General features: G+C 46.9%; 1 protein-coding gene across 2 annotated transcripts in view; it reads right to left on the bottom strand.

The window, feature by feature from the left end:
• HCN4 (hyperpolarization activated cyclic nucleotide gated potassium channel 4) overlaps positions 1-18,799 on the bottom strand; it is a 97,195-nt gene that overhangs the window by 10,012 nt on the left and 68,384 nt on the right. For both annotated transcript variants that reach the window (XM_072345888.1, XM_072345889.1), the window contains 3 exons: positions 11,029-11,175; positions 9,297-9,537; positions 7,273-7,437 (listed from right to left, as the gene is read on the bottom strand). In XM_072345888.1, the coding sequence (XP_072201989.1) occupies positions 7,273-7,437; positions 9,297-9,537; positions 11,029-11,175 (553 nt within the window). The remainder of the gene's footprint in view (positions 1-7,272; positions 7,438-9,296; positions 9,538-11,028; positions 11,176-18,799) is intronic.

The raw sequence follows: 18,799 nt of genomic DNA, 5'->3' as shown, positions 1-18,799 counted from the left end.
GCAGTTTTAAGAATTCAGGTCACTGAATTGCTTTTTGAATTTGCATGCATTTGAAATAATCTCACTTTATTAGGCTGCCTTATGCCCCGGCCTGCTGTCAAAGTGGCCGCCCCCTGCCACTCTGGTTACTTCTTCTCCTCTTGTTACTCACACAGCTGGGTTCGGAGCACTCTGCAAGGGTCGCTGCCAGCAGCACAGCCCATGGCACAGCGCAGGGATGGAGGTGGTCTCTGCCCTCCCTTGCCACAGCTGCTTCCATGCCCTGGGGAGCCCAGTGCTGGCGCTGCATTGGCTTCAGGGTCTCACTGCACCACTGTCTTAGGGTCTGCATAAACAGGGAAATCAGCTGGAAGAGAGGTTTCAAAAGAATTCTCGGCTCCCCGTGTCTGTGCTCTCCTCCTGTTTGAGCCCAGTTTTCTCTTAAATGTAGGTCACCCCACACTGAACCTCACAAACCGCCACGTGGAGGGTTCTGCTCAGAACTGAGCAAGGCAAAGCCAGCTGGATCTCAGCAGCTTGACTCTGTGTAAGAGCATCCACAAAGGAGTTCAGGGCACTTCATAAATCTGCTCTAGAAAGTAATTCACATTAACCCTCCTGAGAGCCTGGCTGTGTCAACACTTACCAACTGGATGGGCAGCTCCTGATGAACTGCTCAGCAGAAGTTGCCGTATGTGTCTCTTACACTGTGATAAGGCAGCACCCACCTGCATAATGAAGTTTATGCCTGTCTTGCAAAAGCTCTACCACTTGAAATACAGTTAATGTACAACAACACTCCCTTCTCCCTTTGTTCCCCACAAGCCTATCTGGAGTTAAACCTGTACGTAGGGGTTTACTGCAGGAAAGCGGCATGTGAAAAGGGATATACATTTTATCAGCACGGGGCTCTTTGTATGGGGTGGTTAGCTGAGTCTGTTGTCATACCTCCATCCTAACAAACCACTACCTAGGTCGAATGGTACACGGTGAATAATGTTATCTGATGAACCTTGTGATCGTTAAGCAAAACTTGATATAAACTAAGTTTATGATGCTCCTCTCTCACTTCTCACATTTATGTGCCTCTGCAGAGCTCTGCAGGGGAAAAAAAAAAGTCAAACATTGTGAATAGCCATGAAAGGGTGTAAGAATTGTGCAGTTCTGAAGCACAGTCGTTGTTACTTATTGCTGCAGACTGAAGCCAGAGCTGCCTTCTCAAGTGGCAGGAGTGCTTCTATCTGGGAGCCAAAGCTTCTGCACTCAATTCTCAGTGCCCTGCTGGAGCTGACAGCTGTGACAGGGACAGAATCTGGAAGACTCCAGACTGATGACATTCTGGAACTGTTTTCTGTCAGCAGTGTGGTTTGGTGGCAGATAGCCACCAGACTGCCCTCAAGGCAGGAAAAGTCCCCTAAGCTTAGAGGTGTGGTTGGTAAGCAGATCACTTCATGTAATTAAACAGAAAGTTGAGAGCATTTAAAAAGGTGTTAGAATGGGAAAACACTATCTGAGCAGGTGTTTTATTTTGATGCTGATAGCAAATAGCTGTGAGCATGGCTCTCTAAATCCAAAAGCAAGCTGGTAACTCAAGGACCCATGCATATGGGGCACAAATATATTGCATTTCCTATCACCCCCCCAATCTTGCTTCTGCTCCAGGTCTCCTAGCTCAACAACTGTCTGTGGTATCAGTGACCCAGCCCAGAGGACTCACACTCTGCAAGGTAGACAGGTTGGGATCAACTGATGTGATCAAGGTTATTTACAAAGTCAAAGACAGTTCTCCTGGGATCTCATCACTGTCCCCCTTCTGTCCAGATGTCTCAGGCTTTATTTTCCTTCCAGACTTGCATGAGAAACAGTGCTTCCACATTCAGACAGGGTTGCCAGTTCACCTTAATTAAGCCTAAGTCATATGTGCTCACTCATGGTGAGCTGCCAATCGATAGCTTTCCTTAGGCTGATGTACACCGAGTCTGGGCCTTCAATTCCAGAGAAAAAATAATTCAGAAATTGAATTCCTGCCTAAGTTTGAACTCCTACCTTGAAGATATCAGAGCTAAGACTGCATTGCCAGGTGTGGCTCGCCAAGGCCATTTCAGACAGCCATCTCAAAGAAGACAAATCATATTCTAGAAATGCCTTTTTCTCTCTGCCGACTGTCAAAGTCAGATTTGGGTCTGTGCATTGTACTGCTAGAAACAGCGGGAGAAGATTTCAGGTCAGAGAAGCACACACAGCAGTATTTGAACCCCAGCTCCTTATAAACAGTCATGTTTATGGGCTTTTCAGGTGACCAGAGAGGGCACAACAAAGGAAAACCTGTGTTTTCACTCATCAAGCATCGATACCATAGCAGCTCAGCACTTGGATAATAAGCTTTCATCACCTGTGCCTTTATCAGCAACTGCAAATAAGAGACATATATATATAGCCCAGTGAGTAAATCTGCTTGCTCATCTCACACGTGCAGATCTTTGGGGGTTAATCACCTGCATAAACAAAACCGGGACCTCAATGTGGATGCAGCACACACTTTGTGCTGAGCACAGGCTGCTTTATTTATACACATTTCAGTCCATTCCATGTGATTTTGCATGGCACCCGCCACAAGGGAACAGGCAGCTAAGACGTGCTCAGACTGAGCTCCGCCTTTGCTAATATTATTTTCTCTGTAGAAGAGATGAAGAACTGAGGCACATTGCAAAGGCGTGACAAGGACAAGCAGGGAATCTGTGGCAGAGCTTGGCGCAGGTCCCAGATCTCTCATTCATAGTTCACCCAGCCTAACACAGGCCAGTCCCACCTCTATCAGCCATGACCCAGACAAGCAGGGCTGCGAACCCAACAGGATTTCAGTTTCCATTGCAGAAGGGTGATCGTGAGCTGACAAAAGGTGCCCGGTGAAAAAGCCTGAGAACAGCTATTTTGTGGCTCGTATGACAAAGCTTTTAAAACTTCTGCCACTCTAATATTTTAAACAGGCACTCTTGTGCTGTAATAACATTATGTAATAATATTTAGGCTGGTATTGTGTTGCCTTAGATTTGTTTTTTAGCATCTGCAATGCCTGGAGGAAATGCAAGGCATTTTTAATCCATTAACTGAGATCCATGGACCAAAATCCATGCAAGTGGCATTCAAAACATACGCATTTCAAACCACTTGAAGTGAGACATTCCCAAAGCAACTGAAAAAGAAATGACTTCCTCTGGCTCCAGAACGCTCTTTCAGCTCCCACCTCAAGGCAGACATCTCTATTTAAAGATCAGTAAATAATTGTCTCCCAGTATTTTTTGAACGGATGAGGGAATCCTGATCTGACAATATTCACAACCCATATTGTATTTGCTTTCAGTGGACATTGGAGTGGTTGTGTTTTACAAGTGCAAATACTTGTGAAAATCTAATTTTAAGCTTCAGTGAGCATCCCAAGCCCGATTCACTGCCAGGCAGGAACAGAATCACACAGCTTATGTAACGGACACGTAGCAAACAGGGCCTGCTCACAAACGCCTGTCATGCAAAGAATCACTCACTGGAGAAAGGAACAAATCAGTTAAACACACAAACGCTACAAAGAATTTCACAGATTGGTCAAGAACAAGAGGAAATTTAGCCCAGTGCTAAAATCATCATTAATCAATGATCAGCCTCATTTCCTCAAGTCTCCATCTTCAGGCTCTGAGCCTATGGAGAGCTACGCATGTGATTTTCTGCAGCCTGAGGAGTACTTTAAAGTCTGAAGTTACTCAAAGAGAGAGTTAAGCAGGGGCACAAATCACTGCAGAATCAGGCCCTAGTCAATTCCTGGAGACTAATTCTTTCCAGTCTTTAAAGAGCTCTGCAAGTGCAAAACACCTGGGAAACCTCTTCCCCAGCCACACGTGGCCCAGGCAGGATGCCAATATCAATTCCCATTAACAGCAGAGGTTAGGAGGATACATCAACGTGCTCTTTGGCAGAGCAATCACTGGAGCTGACAGCTCTCAGGGGGGCTGTGCCCTTCCTGCTGCTGCAGTGCCCGTGTACCAGCAGGAAGCAATGGGGGCACGCAGATCAGCGTGCATCTGCCCCTTTTCTTCCCCTCTGCCCGGCCACGGGCTTTCAGACTGCATTTGCTCTGCAAAGTGGATGCCTCACTGCACCTCCAGTCAAGCAGTACCGCTCCTGTTGCTTCAAGGGATGGGGTCTCGCATTCTCATCCTGTCTCTCTGCTTCTTAGACAAACTTAGATCACACTTCCAAATCCCTGGTACAGCTGCTAATCCTGTCAACATCTCTCCTGTGGCTGGATGGGCTGTTTCTTCTCTCTGCTCTTTTGGTTCCTCACTGCAAAGGGAGAATACTGGATGGACCTATCCTGGCAGTGACAGAGCCCTCTGAATCGTTTCATGTCCTCAGGCTGGGACTTCTCAAGGACATGTTGTCATCTGGGCAGAAGGGAGTCAGTGAATGCACTGCTGACTTGGAAGGAGGCTCCCACTCGCTTCCATCTTGAGGACAAATCCTGAGCTGAACATAACAAGAACCAAAAGTACTGCTCTGCTTCAGTTCATGCTTGGTTCTTCTGTGCTTCTGACCTGCCCTCAGCTCCCTACAAAAGCCCCCTTACTTTCAGAGTCTCAGCTTAGTGCAGTATTCCTGACTTCAATAAACAGTCACATGCTGTTACACAGCTACTGCACTGCTGCTGCTGGATGGCACACGTTTCAGCAGAAGGTGAAAAAATGCTTCATTTATAAAAGGCAGGGATTTCCATGGAATCTGCCAGTTTCAGTAGGAAACCAGCTCTTTAGGGAAATTCCAGCCAAAGAATGTTGAGCACAGCGGGGTGGGAAAGTGCTACAAGTATACTGTTTTGCAATAGTAGAGGATGTAAAGCTAGAACGGGCAGCTCTCGACTTAACAGGGACAGCACTGGGTTTTTCCTCTGAAGGTGCATGCCTTTTATACAGTGAAGAGACTAATACTTTCTCATGTCAGCAGAACTGCAAAAGGAGGGGAGGACAGTGCCAGAGCTCTGCACCAAAGGGCATGTTATTTCAGCAGCTCTGTGTCACCTTCTGACCTTATGTTGACATTTTGCAGCTGCATGCAGAAGGGAACTTCTCCTGGCAGAGAAGCAAGTGAGGTTCTTTATGCTGGTTTGGAAAGCAGAGTTGTGAGAGGCAGCTCTCCCCCTTGACCGTCACTTCAAGGGAGCTCTCACAGCAGCACAGATGTGGAGGTTTCCATCTGGCTTTTGCTAACCTTTCCTGCTTTCCTCCATGCTGAAAATGCGAAAGGGCTATGTACCATTTTTGGCTGCCTGCAAGGAAATGCCCCAGATGAGAGGTCTGATTCCTGGACAAGCAACATCACAAAAGCAGTTCCAACATAATTCTGATGAAGTTGTGGAAAGGGAGTGCTACCTTGTGCTTAGAGAGTTAGGAGTTGAGCCAGCAAGGTTTATTCTTTGTAATATCCCTGACTTGGTGTGATCTAGAGCAGGTTGGCTTTACCTCCCCGTGTCTCAGTTTCTCCACTGTATGATACCCTGAACTAACGATGACTTTTATTATGACTTTTGGCAACTCACTTTGATCCACATTGTGAAAGGCTCACACTAGCAAGGTTACATCTACACAGCAGCTCAAGGACTGCAAGAGAAGACATACCCAGTTAGCTTCAAACTTGCTCACTTGGGAACTGGTACCATCCTAGCTGTCAAGCTCACCATAGGTTAAGCACCCATGGAGTTACATAATTTCACAGTGTCAAAGACAGGCACACAACACCCTGCTCACCTGTATACACAGTCACAAAAAGCACTGGGCCAGGAAGCTGAGCAGCGCTGACCATCTAAAGCTGAAGAATTGGAGATGAAATCAAGCTGCCTCACCCTTGGTTGTATCTGACCTTACATTTTCTAGGAGTTAGTTCAGTCTCATTTAAATAACCCATGTGATAAGACTGTTGTCACGTACACTAGGGCCTCATTAGTGGCCAAACTCTACATATTTAGCTCATAACCTTTTCCTCAAGGGTCACACTTCCCTGTTTGAAGCAGGTAATGAGATGCACAGAATACAATGTTCCCCACATAAAAAGCCCCAGAGGCTCCGCACCCCTTGCTGGGCTGCCAGCTTCCTCCCTGCCCCCCTCACCCCATTATTCTCCTTGCTTTCTGCGTTGTACTCAGACTCGCGCTGACCTTTTTGATTCTGAAAAGCAATGGAAATGCATGCAGCTCTAAGCAAGGTATAATAAGAAACTTAAGACTAGGACTCTTAAATGCTAAGTCCACAGCTCTGCAGATATTTTGTGCATGACCTTGTTTAAGTCACTTACTGTTTCCATGTTAAATTTTTCTGGTCATGACCAACAACTGGTGCCCCAGTCTCTGACCAGACAAGGATGCTTGCAGCACAAGTTATGCCTTCCCCAGGGCAGGAGAGCATCCTGAAATGGGCCACTGCAAGCTACTGCAATCCAATAATACTCTTTGGTTAACTGTGGGGGGTATCTTAGCAGCTGTTCCATGTCTTTGTTTGGCTGCCTGTTTCTACTGAAAGTATTTATAGTTGGACTCTAATGGACAGCTGGATGGGTGCTTTGTGGTTGTGTTCTGCTGATGGCCTTGCACAAGAGATCAGAAAGCACACCAAGCTTTCCCTACCCTGACAGCACTTCCTGCTTCTCCAGCTGCTTGTAAACTACGGTCAGAAAAGCAACTGTCCCATGAGAGTGCGTTATGGTCTGCATTTCATTATGCATTGATATACCAGAGAAGATCCTTCCTCATCAACGTAGATGCCAGTTCCTGTCTTAAGTTTAGAAAATTAATACCGTTAACCCATGCAGTCATACCCCATCCAGCATCTGTGTAAAAACAGGTCACACTCTAACAAAGTCCTCATGCTGAGAGATGATTTCTGCAGCAGAACATTTCAATGAAATACTGAGATATGCTTGCGGTACTTGGTGGAGGTCACAGCGTAGCCTACTTTCCCTTGAACCTGGGAGGCTGTGGGTATTTCCATATCCCGAGCTAAAATTCAAACTGTAGTGAATACACCAGGATGGTCCCTGTGGGGTCAGGCTGATATGGAGCAGGCAGAAACGTGTATGTGAGAGAGAAAGAGAAGAATGAGGTTTTCAACTGAATGGGTCTCCTTGTAGTCAGGCAAGGAGAGACAGAGCAGGATCTCCTGTTTACAACTCCAGCAAAGGGACGGAGGATCACGTCTGGGGAGAGGATGCCAGGGATGCAAGCAGAAGAAAGGAGACCTTCAAGCATTTACTTACCAATTCTGTCCAGCCTGTCAAGAGCCACCGTTTCAAAAGCTCGCCGCATCATGGGATACTCTTCCAGCACCTCATTGAAGTTGTCCACCGAGAGGGAGTAGAGCCGGCAGTAGGTATCAGCTCGCACGCTGGCTGTGCGCCGGCCACGAGTCAGCAGGCAAATTTCTGCAATGAGAGACCCAGCCTGAGAACGTGGGGACAGAGATTACCACCCCCATGTGACAAAACCTGGCACTGCTGCTCAGCAGCCCTGCCTCACACCCAGTCCCCTCGCAAGCTGGACTCTGCCAGCTTTCCCAATTGCTGGAAGCAGGAACACCAAGAATGTTCTCCACGTGCAGTAACATTTAAGCAATAAAATACCAGGGGGCTCAGTTGTGGCAGCTGCTACGTACAACCACACCTCAGGGATTCCGCTGATCTAATTAGCCAGTCAAGTTTTGCTATGGTGGATTATCAAAGATATTACTCGTGCATTCAGAATGGAGACGCTGTCTTTCTCTAGCTCCTCGTGGGCACTGGGAGCAGGAGGTCATGTCGTGCCCTCATTGAAGCTAATTCTCTCCCTAGATTTGCAGTAGAGGCTCTGAGCTGACCTGTGGCCTTACTGCCTGTTAATAACTGTGATCCTCATACTCAAAACATTTGTCTTTTCAAAGATGCTTGGAAGTTACTTGTAGATGTGTCACAAGCTTACAGATAGTCAGGATAAGCCAAGTTAGTGGCACTCACTCAATACTAACTCTAGGTGTATTTACACTGAAGTCAGTTACTCCTAAGAGTGTGTTCAGCTGGTTGGAGAACAGAAAGTCCTTGACTCCAGCATAAAAACCCCATTTGGGCATGCTCCTTGAACACCCAGCACAGAGCTCCCAAGGCCTGCTTTTCCACTGAATGAACACAGAGTCTGGGCACCTAGAACAGGCACTTAAATACAGATGGTGTGACCTAAAGACAGAAGGTCTTGTCACTGACAGCATATGCTGGGTGTTAATCTATCAGCACCATACTGAGGATTCATTCTGGGTCCACCCCAAGGCACTGGCATAGCAGCATTACAAAGTGGTGAGTGAGGTTTTTAGGCTGCTTTCCTAAGGAAATGGTGCTTATAAGACTGTGCTGTCTTTGAATGTGTGAGGAAGTGCGTGTGTAGCATCCTTACTCCCGCCTTCTAACTCCAAATCCCAGCAAGCAAACCCAACTTGCTAGTGATGTACAGAATCTCCGTACCAAAAAGCCAGCAGGTGAATGCAAACAGGTTTTCTTTGCAGGAACTATGAGTGTGAGAAGAGGATTTAATGGAAAATAGTCCTTACAGAAGGGCAGGTTTCATTCTACCCCCTCTCAGTAGGCAATTATGCACGTTCAGCACTGGTACTGAAACTCGCATCTCCCTGAGAACTGTCTGTCCTGGGGTGTCAGTGAGGTCTTTGCAGGGCTCTGATAGTCTCTGTGTTACTCTGTTAGCAGTATCCTAAATCTTCTCTATGGTGTTTTCTGACCTTGTACTAGTTTCACTGCTGCTGACACACTGTACCTGCCTGCTGACCTTCACGACATTTTGCTGAGACTCAGACTGGGGAGATGATGGACTATGTTTTTCCCTCCATGTTTATACAGTACTTCATATGATAGATGCCAGACAGTAGGAACAGGCAGCACTATAAATGTGCTTGGAGAACAGAGAATGCTCCATATTTTCTCTTTACATTCTCAGCTTCACACATCCATCAGTTTGCTTGGGGCAGACAGAAATGAAACTACAAGAGCTTAGTTTTCCCTCTGCACTTTGCTATTATTTATAGGCCAGACTCCTGCAATGCCCGTGAGTCCCAGCCACAACCCACCGTACAATTTACTATATGAGAAGCTGTGAGACAGCTGAGATGAACAGAAGGTGGACGAAGAAGTGATTGAGGTTTCAGTACCACATGCTGCTCCACCCGTGTATCCAGGACAAGTTAAGGACCGTATGAACACTAGCAGTGGGCCCCACTGTGAAAGGGTGACTCATAAACACGCACCTCCAAAGTAGGAGCCATCTGCCAGCTTGGTCTCCTTGTTGCCTTTGGTGAGGACACTCACCACCCCGTGCTGGATGAAGTACATCTTCTTGCCAATGGTGCCCTCCCGAATGATGTAATCCCCAGGCTGGAATACCTCAAACCGCAGCTTGGTCAGCATGGATGTCACAAAGTTGGGATCTGCGTTGGCAAAGAGTGGCATGGAGGCAACCAGCTTCCGGCAGTTGAAGTTTATGATTTCCTGATGGCACAGTGAATAAAGAGAGAGAGAAAGGGGTTGGGAAGAGAGGTGGGAAGAAAAGATGGGACGAGGAAGTGGAAAAGGCACACATGTATGCTCAGTCAACACCTAATAGCACGTAACATTCTCCCACTTGTATTAAAAAATTCACACTGTACATTAAATAGTCCAAAAAGATGCTGTTCCCTTAGTCTGGCTCCCCGTGTTGGCTAGAATAGGCCTCTGGATGCTCACAGCACGTAGCAGTGCTAACTGAAGCTGATAGTTTGACACCACGCTTCACTGCTTTCATTCATATGCTTTCCCTTTGAGCAGGGACAAAAGAGTGATTCCCCCCATCCTCCCAAATACATAAAATATATCTCTTCCTGCAGAAAGCTTTAAAGTACGTGAGAGGTGCATAGCAGTGGTAAAACTGTGCATGAAAAAGCCCAGAGCTCCACTCTGGGAAAATGTTATAACTCACCTTGGCAGCCCTACGTACTCTATTGCCCTTGCTTGACAATGAGATATTAAACAGCACAAATGTGCCACGGCTCTCAGAGAAATAATTATCCTGGGCAGCTGGGGACAGTATCAAGAGGAGGGAAGGAGAGGTGCCCACCAGTCACTGGGGCATGGGCTGGATCATCAACCTCAGCTGAAGAAAACCCAATTCAGCTGTTCAGCTGTCACAGAGCAGACGGGGACTGTGCCTCTTCCTGCGGCTTGGTGTCACTCAGAGGGTATGACAGCATTTTCCATTGCACAGGAGCTGCTCTGTGCCATGTCAGCTCAGACTCAGAAGGCAGCAAAGTGATACTGAGTAAATCACCCAGCACAACACTCCCCAGGCAAGCACAGGAGGAGGATCTGGATGACTGGAGCAGGAAGGAGGGCAGGGGAAGCATGTGTCTCCCCCTTACTGGGACTTCTCTTCCAGGCTTCTCATTTTAGACATTGTGCCATTCTCAAAAATCCCAGGGTATCCATTCATAGTATTGACTCTGCAGTGCAAGGACCACAGACTCTTACACTGCACAGGAAGGAGGGAGAGCTCAGCAGGATTAAGATACTCATGTCTGTTGTACAAACAAAAAGGGCAGAAGTTTGGAGTGTCCAACAGTGCAGGAAGGGGAGTGAAAATCACCTCCACATCCCCACCAGAATCTGCTGGACAGATCTGACGGTGCCCTTAAGGACACAAAGGGGCAGTGGGTTCTTCTGTGTGCTGTACAGCCAGCCAGGCGTTAGCCAGGCTCAGGAAAGCAAGCAAACTGTCTTCTAAAAGGATTCAAAGCATGTGGCTGTCTTAACCTCACTGACATGACCTGTCTTGTAACTTGTTGCTCCTCTCCAACATTGCCATGGGCTCAAGAGCTTCCAAGATGCAACTATTCATGTAATGAGCACATGGCACGGCCTGCATACTGCACTGCTGCCTCTGCAAGCCATGGGAACGGGACAGTGCACAGCTGCCAAAGATGGTGGGAACATGCACTCTCCCCTCACCTCTCGGAGGGGCTCGCTCAGCTCTCCCAGGATGCTCTCTTCATCAAACATCTTCCCCTGGTAGCGGTGCTCATAGTAATCATGGATGCGCTGCCGCATGTCTGCAGGGAGCTTGTGGAAGGACATGTACTGCTCCACTTGCTTGTACTGCGCAGAGGAGAAAAGAAGAAAGGGAGTTATCAGGTCATGTAATAAATGGCACCTGCATGGGAACAAATACACACTACTGGATTCCCATGCCCGACTTCTTCACACCAAGTTGGGTTGGCCAAGGCAGGTAAATCTGGTGCAGGACAGAGCAATTGCCTTAAAACACGGCAAGTTTGCAGACAACTTTATTATGTTTCCCAAATAGATGCCTGATGTTTTAACCTTAATCTTATCCTCAGCCAGTTACCCCATGGACACAGCTCCTCATTCCCCGAGTACTGTCCTCACTAACAGCACAGAGGAAGAACTGGGAGCAGATGCCTGAAGGACGGCATGCAAAACCAAATACCACATTTACTCGCATGAAGATGCACCCATAGCCTGCTTTTCCTCTCCTCTGTGTTCTCACCTGCCCACTACAAACACCTTTGTTTTCTCACTTAGAGCTGCACAGGTCCTGATTTTCTTCATTTCTAGCTGGATCCCTGTTGCTCCATGCACTTATGCTACCTAACCTGTCTGTGTTTCTGCCTAATGACTTGCATTTCCATCCTGCCATTTAGAGGGGAATACAAGGGCACGCTGTCTGATGCCAGAGCAGTGTTTGGGGATGAAGGGTGCTTTCAATCAGTAACTGACACCTCTTCAAGGGCACACGACTCTAAATGGGCCCACTTGTCCTGTAGATGCTGCAGGGACAAGGTGTATGTGCTGCAGTGTTCATGCCCCTTCCACCAGGTGTGCAGTACAGAGTCTCATCCATACTAAGAATGCTGATGAGAGACCACACACCCCCTTTGCCTTCCTTCTCTCCCCCAATAAATCTGCCCCTGATTGTCCCTTTACTGCAGCTTGTGCTGAAGTGCCTAATTACCGAACTTCTGCTCATTACAGACCTTCCCTGCACACATCAGTGTCACTCAGCACTCAGTACAGTCTGTGCTGGCACTGCCTTGCATGCTAACAACTTGATCTGCACCAGAGAGGAGAAGGAATTACTCGGAGAAGCCAAGGTGGCAGAGGGGACACTCGGGGTTTCCTGGCATTTCCAGAGCTTTTTGTCTATAGCTTGCAGCAGAGGAGCTGGCTGTAAATATTCATGATCACTATAGCATGATCAAAGTCAAGCGAGTCACCACCTCCCCACAGGGAGCTGGGAGCTGAATTGGCAATGAATGCTGTACTTTATTATTTGGATTGCTGGAGTTCTGAGAGGCTGGCAGGATGCTGTAGTGGGCTGTGCTAGGTGCTGCATAGCCTGCAGCTCATCAACGAGGAGGCAAAATGAGTGGAAATCCCATGTCCTGAATTGGACCCTGTCTACCACACAGCAAAAGCACCACCACGGGAACGTTCCACCCAGGAGCCCCACTTTTGGAGCACCAGGTGATACCTGTGAGGGTGCCCAGTGGCAGAAATACCAGCCACCAGCCCACTTACCTTCTTCTCCCCACCGTAAGCACTTGCTATCAATCTCCAGCTGATCTTGGCTTTGTGGGAGGAATGCCCCAGCAAGCACAGGATGGATAGGAACGCTCAGGACTCTTTGCTTACTCACTACTGTATACAGATTTATTGCTTTGTAACAAAGAACAATAAATTACCGCCCCGCAAAGCCTCTAGGGCTTGTCAGATTCTCCTACACTCACTGTCCCCAGATAAGGCTCGGTGTAAAAACAGGACAGACTTTACTCCTCCAGAATGAAAGGTTTTCCTTCTGCTTACGAATTAAAAGTGTGGTTACGAAAGAAAACTGTGAAATAAGAATCCATAATTCTCTGCCACAGTGAAAGCAGAAGGACACATCTCGGCTCTCCTGTCCCTGGCAGTGCTACCTCCCCTCACCCCACGCCAGAGCGACACGCAGAGATTAGTGGCCTCTCCAAGTTCAAATGGAAAGACTCATCAGGAATTATTTAAATCGTTCTGAAGACAATCGAGTCTGTTTAATTTTGAGCTTATTTTAAGTCTGTTTTTCCTTGAATGAGCCTTTGAAGGGGCAATATATCAAAAGGGAACCACTTAGAATCATAGAATGGCCTGGGTTGGAAAGGACCACAAGGATCATCTAGTTTCAATCCCCTGACACGTGCAGGGCTGCCAACCACCAGACCAGGCTGCCCAGAAGCTCAGATGAGTATATTTTCTTATAGAACCTGCAGCTTTCCCCAGCTGTCTCACCGCTCCCCTCCCTCACACACTTCACTCACAGTCTGAGGAGAACTAAATATTTTTAATGTCTTTCATGCCCTCAGTCTCTGTCAAGAGCCCTCCTTTCTTTGGCAGTAATAAATCACTGTCTGGAAAAGCCAGACTATTTCCTCAGCCTATTTCTGGATATGAAAAAGACGCTGCTTTTGAGAAGAGCTGCTCCCATCCCAACCCTGGCACAGATGCTCTCTGAGTCCTCTTTTGGTCCACAGATCTCACTCTGCAGAGCTTCAGAGAAATGCCATCTCCTGTTCTTGCAGCTGGGCTAATTCAAACACATGCACTTGCACAGAATGCTCACCAACACGGGCACATGCTGGTAACCTACTGTAATGAAGGTACTTGGGATCCTAGCTGCCCTTCATCCACAGATAAAAGCACATTTCCCATATAGAGTCGTATTACTTCCAGAAATGGGCTGAAGCAGCCATGAGATGGACTTTAATCCTGCTCCCATTCTCCACACCTCAACTTCCTGGAGGTCAACAGAGATGCACTTGTGTAAGGAAAAGGGGAGCCAAGCAGAGTAATGCATTTTCAATTAAGTGAAATATTATGATGCTCTGACAGCATCGCAAGTGCTGTGTGGGAATGGCAGTATACATCCTGAGACTGGATTCAGATACAGGTAATCAGCCATGATGTACAGCACTGCATCTCTTTTAAGTGCATTTGTGCTTCATAAGGGCAAAGATCAAGTGACAAGATTCACCAGATGGAGTGTCTCGATAGGACACAGTTGCACCTTTGTTTTACTTTCTCTGACATATGATTAGGAGTAGAACAGTGCCGCCGTGTCAGCTCCCCAGCACTTAGTAGCCATCAGAAACTAATGAACTCTGAGTCCTGCTTTTTGGCTTTGAAGCCATTCATGCTCTCACCCTCAAGATCTGTGACCATGAGATCTCAGTGTGACCAATGCACATTCTCAGAGTCCAGTGACTCCAGGAGAGAGCGGTTTTAAGCAAGAAAATGGAACATTTGTAACAAATGAAATTGGGCCAAGAGTGCTGGTGCAGTCTTTGCTGATTTCCTCTTACTTGAAGCTTATTTTGTGTCAGCTTTAGAACACAACACTTTGCTTTCTCCCCGATATTTTGCCGAGGACTGCACTGGGTACAAGCTAGCAGTTTATCCTGCCAACACTTCAGCTCTGGGTGCTATTGATTGCTTCCTACAGATCCAGTCTTCAGTCTGCAAGAAGTTTTATACGCCATCCTGGTTCTGAGCTCTTCCAAACACTGGGTTAATTTTTGCACTGCAGCACTAGCTCATTTCGCTACGGGAGGATGATTTTCAAGTGCTGCATGTTACATGCTGAAATACATGGAATGCTTTTAACTCTATAGCAGTGATACCTTCAGAAATGATCCTATGTAGAATCAATCTCTTGTTCTGCTACAAATATCACCGACACTAGCAGAGAATTTTTGGAGTTTTCCACTTTCTATACAACATTCATTATAATGAGGAGCCTCTCTCTGTTGCTGCCTTGCCTTGCTGTTCATCAGTAGCTCAATTCAGGCAAGGATTAAGCTTCAGACGATCCCATTTCTTGGCGGTGAAATGTCAGCAGGGTCAATTAGGAGCTTGATGAAGCAGCTGTTTACTTCCTCCCATTGGCTGCATTACTGCAGCGGCCGCAGCACAAGCAGGGAATCCCACCACGGGTGCTGTTCAGCACAGTGCAATGAGCTGGCTGTCATAAGACGTGGCCCTGCTTAGCTGCAAGTGATGGAAATGCCCGTGGGCTTCAGGGGTCTCAGGAGACGAAATCCCAGAACTTTCAGACGGACACATTTGCATTTACCTGTTTGCATTCAAATGCTGTGGCAACGCCTGTTTGCTTTTACAGGTGCTCTGCCTTAAGCTTTAATCCTGTGCCTGATGGCAAGATTCCACAATTAGGAATGTACTACGTACAAACCATACACCATAGCCAAAGAAACAGCCTGTTTTCCACAAACAACCTGGGAAAGGCCAGCACATTCTAGCATACATCTGTAGTCCAGCACAGCGGACATTTGGGCACGACCAATGGATCTTTTATTCTTCAAGCACTGTGAAATCCCCATCACGGGACATTCGAGAGACGTCAGGTCATGTCGCTGGATCCACATACTTGGAAGCATGGTGGGGGAAAAGAGATCAGCATTACTTTCATCAGAAAAGAAAGACAAGAGAAATGAGGTAAAATCTACCAGGAGACAAAGACTAGAGATGTAGGAAAGGGAGCAGAGTCTGATGTGAAATCAGAATTGCCGGGAGCAGCTTTCTGCCGGGAGAGGTGGCTCAGCAGGGAGCCCGAGCTCTTCACATTGTGATGTACTTATTTATTTCTTTATTTATTTATTTCTGGTTCAAGTGCCAAAGTGAATTTCAAAACTGATAATGAAGTTTGAAATCCCACACTGGGATACAAAGAACTGCTGAGGCAAGAGCACTTTCCTTTCCGTGACAACACGCAGCACTCGTGCGTGCACCAACACACTGCTCAGCCCAGGCTGTGCTTGACACTGCTTAAAGAACAAGAGCTATTTGTCTGGCTTCCACTCTCAGAAAGAATTAAAATGTCAAAATCTTAGCTACAATCACTTTATCTTTGATACAGCAGACCAAGACCAATCCCCAGCATAAACTCGGTGACAGAAGGCAAAACTACATGGCAGATTAGTGTTTCCTTTTGTCAAGATGTGCTACAAAGACACCAAAATGTCACCAACTTCTGTGTGAGCACAGAGGGCACTGCCTGGACTCTGTGTGTGAGCCCACTCAGCCAGCCATGCTGTCTGTACAGGTGCTACTGCTTGGAAGATGGATGTGCTCCTGGGCACTGAACTGCCTGCTTTGTGACGACTGATCGCTGCACGGGTATCTGGAGGATGTTTTACAGTGTCACTGTAAGATGTGGGTAAGCACTTCCATGGAACAGGATGTTCATCACAAAATATTCTGCAAAGAAACCGAACTACTTGACTCCAGTTAAGTTACAGCCGTAAAGGGGAACTCCACTGCAAGATGTTTTTAGAAGAAACCGCTGGGTTTTCATTCAGAAGGCATTTTGGTTTTATAATCAACCCAAGACTGTCTAATGAAAACAATTAAATAACCTTAAAACAACTACGTAGTACATTAACAAACACTGTTTACAACAGCCTGTTACCAGTTTCTTATAAGCACTGCCCAAGGAGGCTGTGGATGCCCCATCCCTGCAGGCATTCAAGGCCAGGCTGGACGTGGCTCTGGGCAGCCTGGGCTGCTGGTTGGTGACCCTGCACGTAGCAGGGGGTTGAAACCAGATGAGCATTGTGGTCCCTTTCAACCCGGGCCACTCTATGAGTCTATGAGTCTATGAAAAAGGACATGGATGTGGTACCTGCAGAATAGCTACTTTGCTGTGCTGGGCACACAATCCTGAGCTGACTGGCCTACAAAGCTGCCAGAAAAGCCAGCCCTGATTACAGAAGAACCTGTCTGGAGGCACTGCCTGAGACGCTGCACATCAGCAGCCCTTGCAGCTAGAAACAATCAATATATCACATCATTTCTAAGCCTCGTTATCTAACCCAAATGCTTTGATTCACAGTAACGTGGGATACAACAACTCTCAGGCTGTCTTTGAACAGAGCTGAGTTAATACACAACTCGTGCAGTTGTAACTGGACAAAGCAAGGCTCTCCAAACTTATTCCTCATTAGGAAATTTGATTAAATTTCCCAAACACCTTCAGTTTCTTGAGTGCTGCATGCTTCCAAGCCTCTCACATATCACCAGAAGAGTCAAGGAGTTTCACAGCCTTCCCACCTTCCAAAATTGATATGCTGGCTCAGGAAGGGAGAATTCTCTGTAACCCCTTTGGATTCTAAGAACCTGGGGAAATCCACCTGAGGAATCAAAGACATTGGCCAACTTGGGAATAACACTTCAAATGTTGTCCAGGCTGCTAATGAATGGGAAATCTCCCATCTGACAGCTTTGTGGCAGAGCACATGTGGGAATAGTGGCAGTCTTTACCCAACTTAGCGCTAACAAAGCAGGTGGCAAAAGTTATCTTCATAGGTCTGTGCTGTGCCATCCCCAAGGTAGCACGAGCTAAGCCAACCCTGGAGCCACAAGAATTAATATAGCTTTGGTGCGGTGCTGTGCTTGGGTTAATTAGCTCTGCTCAGAGGAGGGGAGGGAGGGGAACTAATAAGCAAAGGCATGCTGCCAGGCTAATGTGATTATACTCTATCCAGGACCCCAGCTAGGATCTCTGCACCGAACTCCTTGCACACATTCACTTGGAGCCAGTTCAGAAAACTGCAGAGCACAACAGCCTAAAGACACATGAAAGGTGATGTCTTCGACAATCTCAGATGCTTTGAGGAAGAGGAGAAAGAGCAAAAGAGGCACACAGTGGCCTAGATCAAGGCCATACCCTCCTAGCTTCTGACAAAAGCAGATGAGGGTTACTCACAGCCACGAGTCAAAGCTGCATCTCGGCATTCAATAATAATTGGAAGATTTTCCTTGTGTGAATTTATTTAAATATTCTGAGGTTCATTACACTTTGGGCCTCTGCAGTGCCCTAAAGCAGCTCTAAAGTTTAATTACTTACCAGAAGAAAAAAATCCTTTCTTAAACCTTCTGCCTACTAATACTGCTGGTCCCCAGGGAAGGGCAAAGACTGATTATGCTCAGGAGATGGATCCCCAGCTCCCTTTGTAGCACTGAGGCACAATGGTGCTATAGTAAGGACCTCGTGAGATCAGCAGGTTCAAACCCTCCCCTCATGTGAGTCTTTCACTTCTTCTTTGACAAGTACTGGTCCAACATTTGCTTTATCCTCCAATAAAGACTGTATGTTCCACATATTGTACTTCACCCTTAACAATCACTATTTTTTTTCCCAACTGCCAGTATCAAAATCCTCTCTGGTGAGTTCAGGCCAATGACAGCAGGATCAGGACCAAAAATGTTGACAGTGGACAGCCAGACCACGGAGGAATCTGTGCAAGAAGGGCTGTGATAATGGTGACTACACGGCTGTTTCAGGCACTGAGAGATCGTGTCATGAGTGCTTCTGCAGGATTCGGAAAGCACTTCTCTCTTTAATGCTGCTCCTTGCAATTGTGCTGCAGCAGGTGATTATTAAGAATAATGACATGAATATGTAAGTATCTCCCCAGTTTTAATCTGTATTTTAAGAAGAACTGGATAGACTATTAGGGGAAGGGGAGAAGGGGAATGAATATGGAGAACAGAGAGCTCAGGAGAATACCAGATTCAGATCTTCAGTAGAGATGAGGCTCTGGCAGGAGAGATTACAGCTTTGCTGGGCTCTGCAATGCTGACAGCAGCAATTCCTACCTATCATCAGTCATTCTTCTGCATGTACCTGAGAAGATAATGCGGGAGAGCCAAGCCT

Source organism: Excalfactoria chinensis, chromosome 10 (genome assembly GCF_039878825.1).
Source record: "Excalfactoria chinensis isolate bCotChi1 chromosome 10, bCotChi1.hap2, whole genome shotgun sequence".
Classification (NCBI taxonomy): domain Eukaryota; kingdom Metazoa; phylum Chordata; class Aves; order Galliformes; family Phasianidae; genus Excalfactoria; species Excalfactoria chinensis.
Note: the sequence above shows the minus strand (reverse complement) of the source record. Positions and strands in the feature narration are given on the sequence as shown.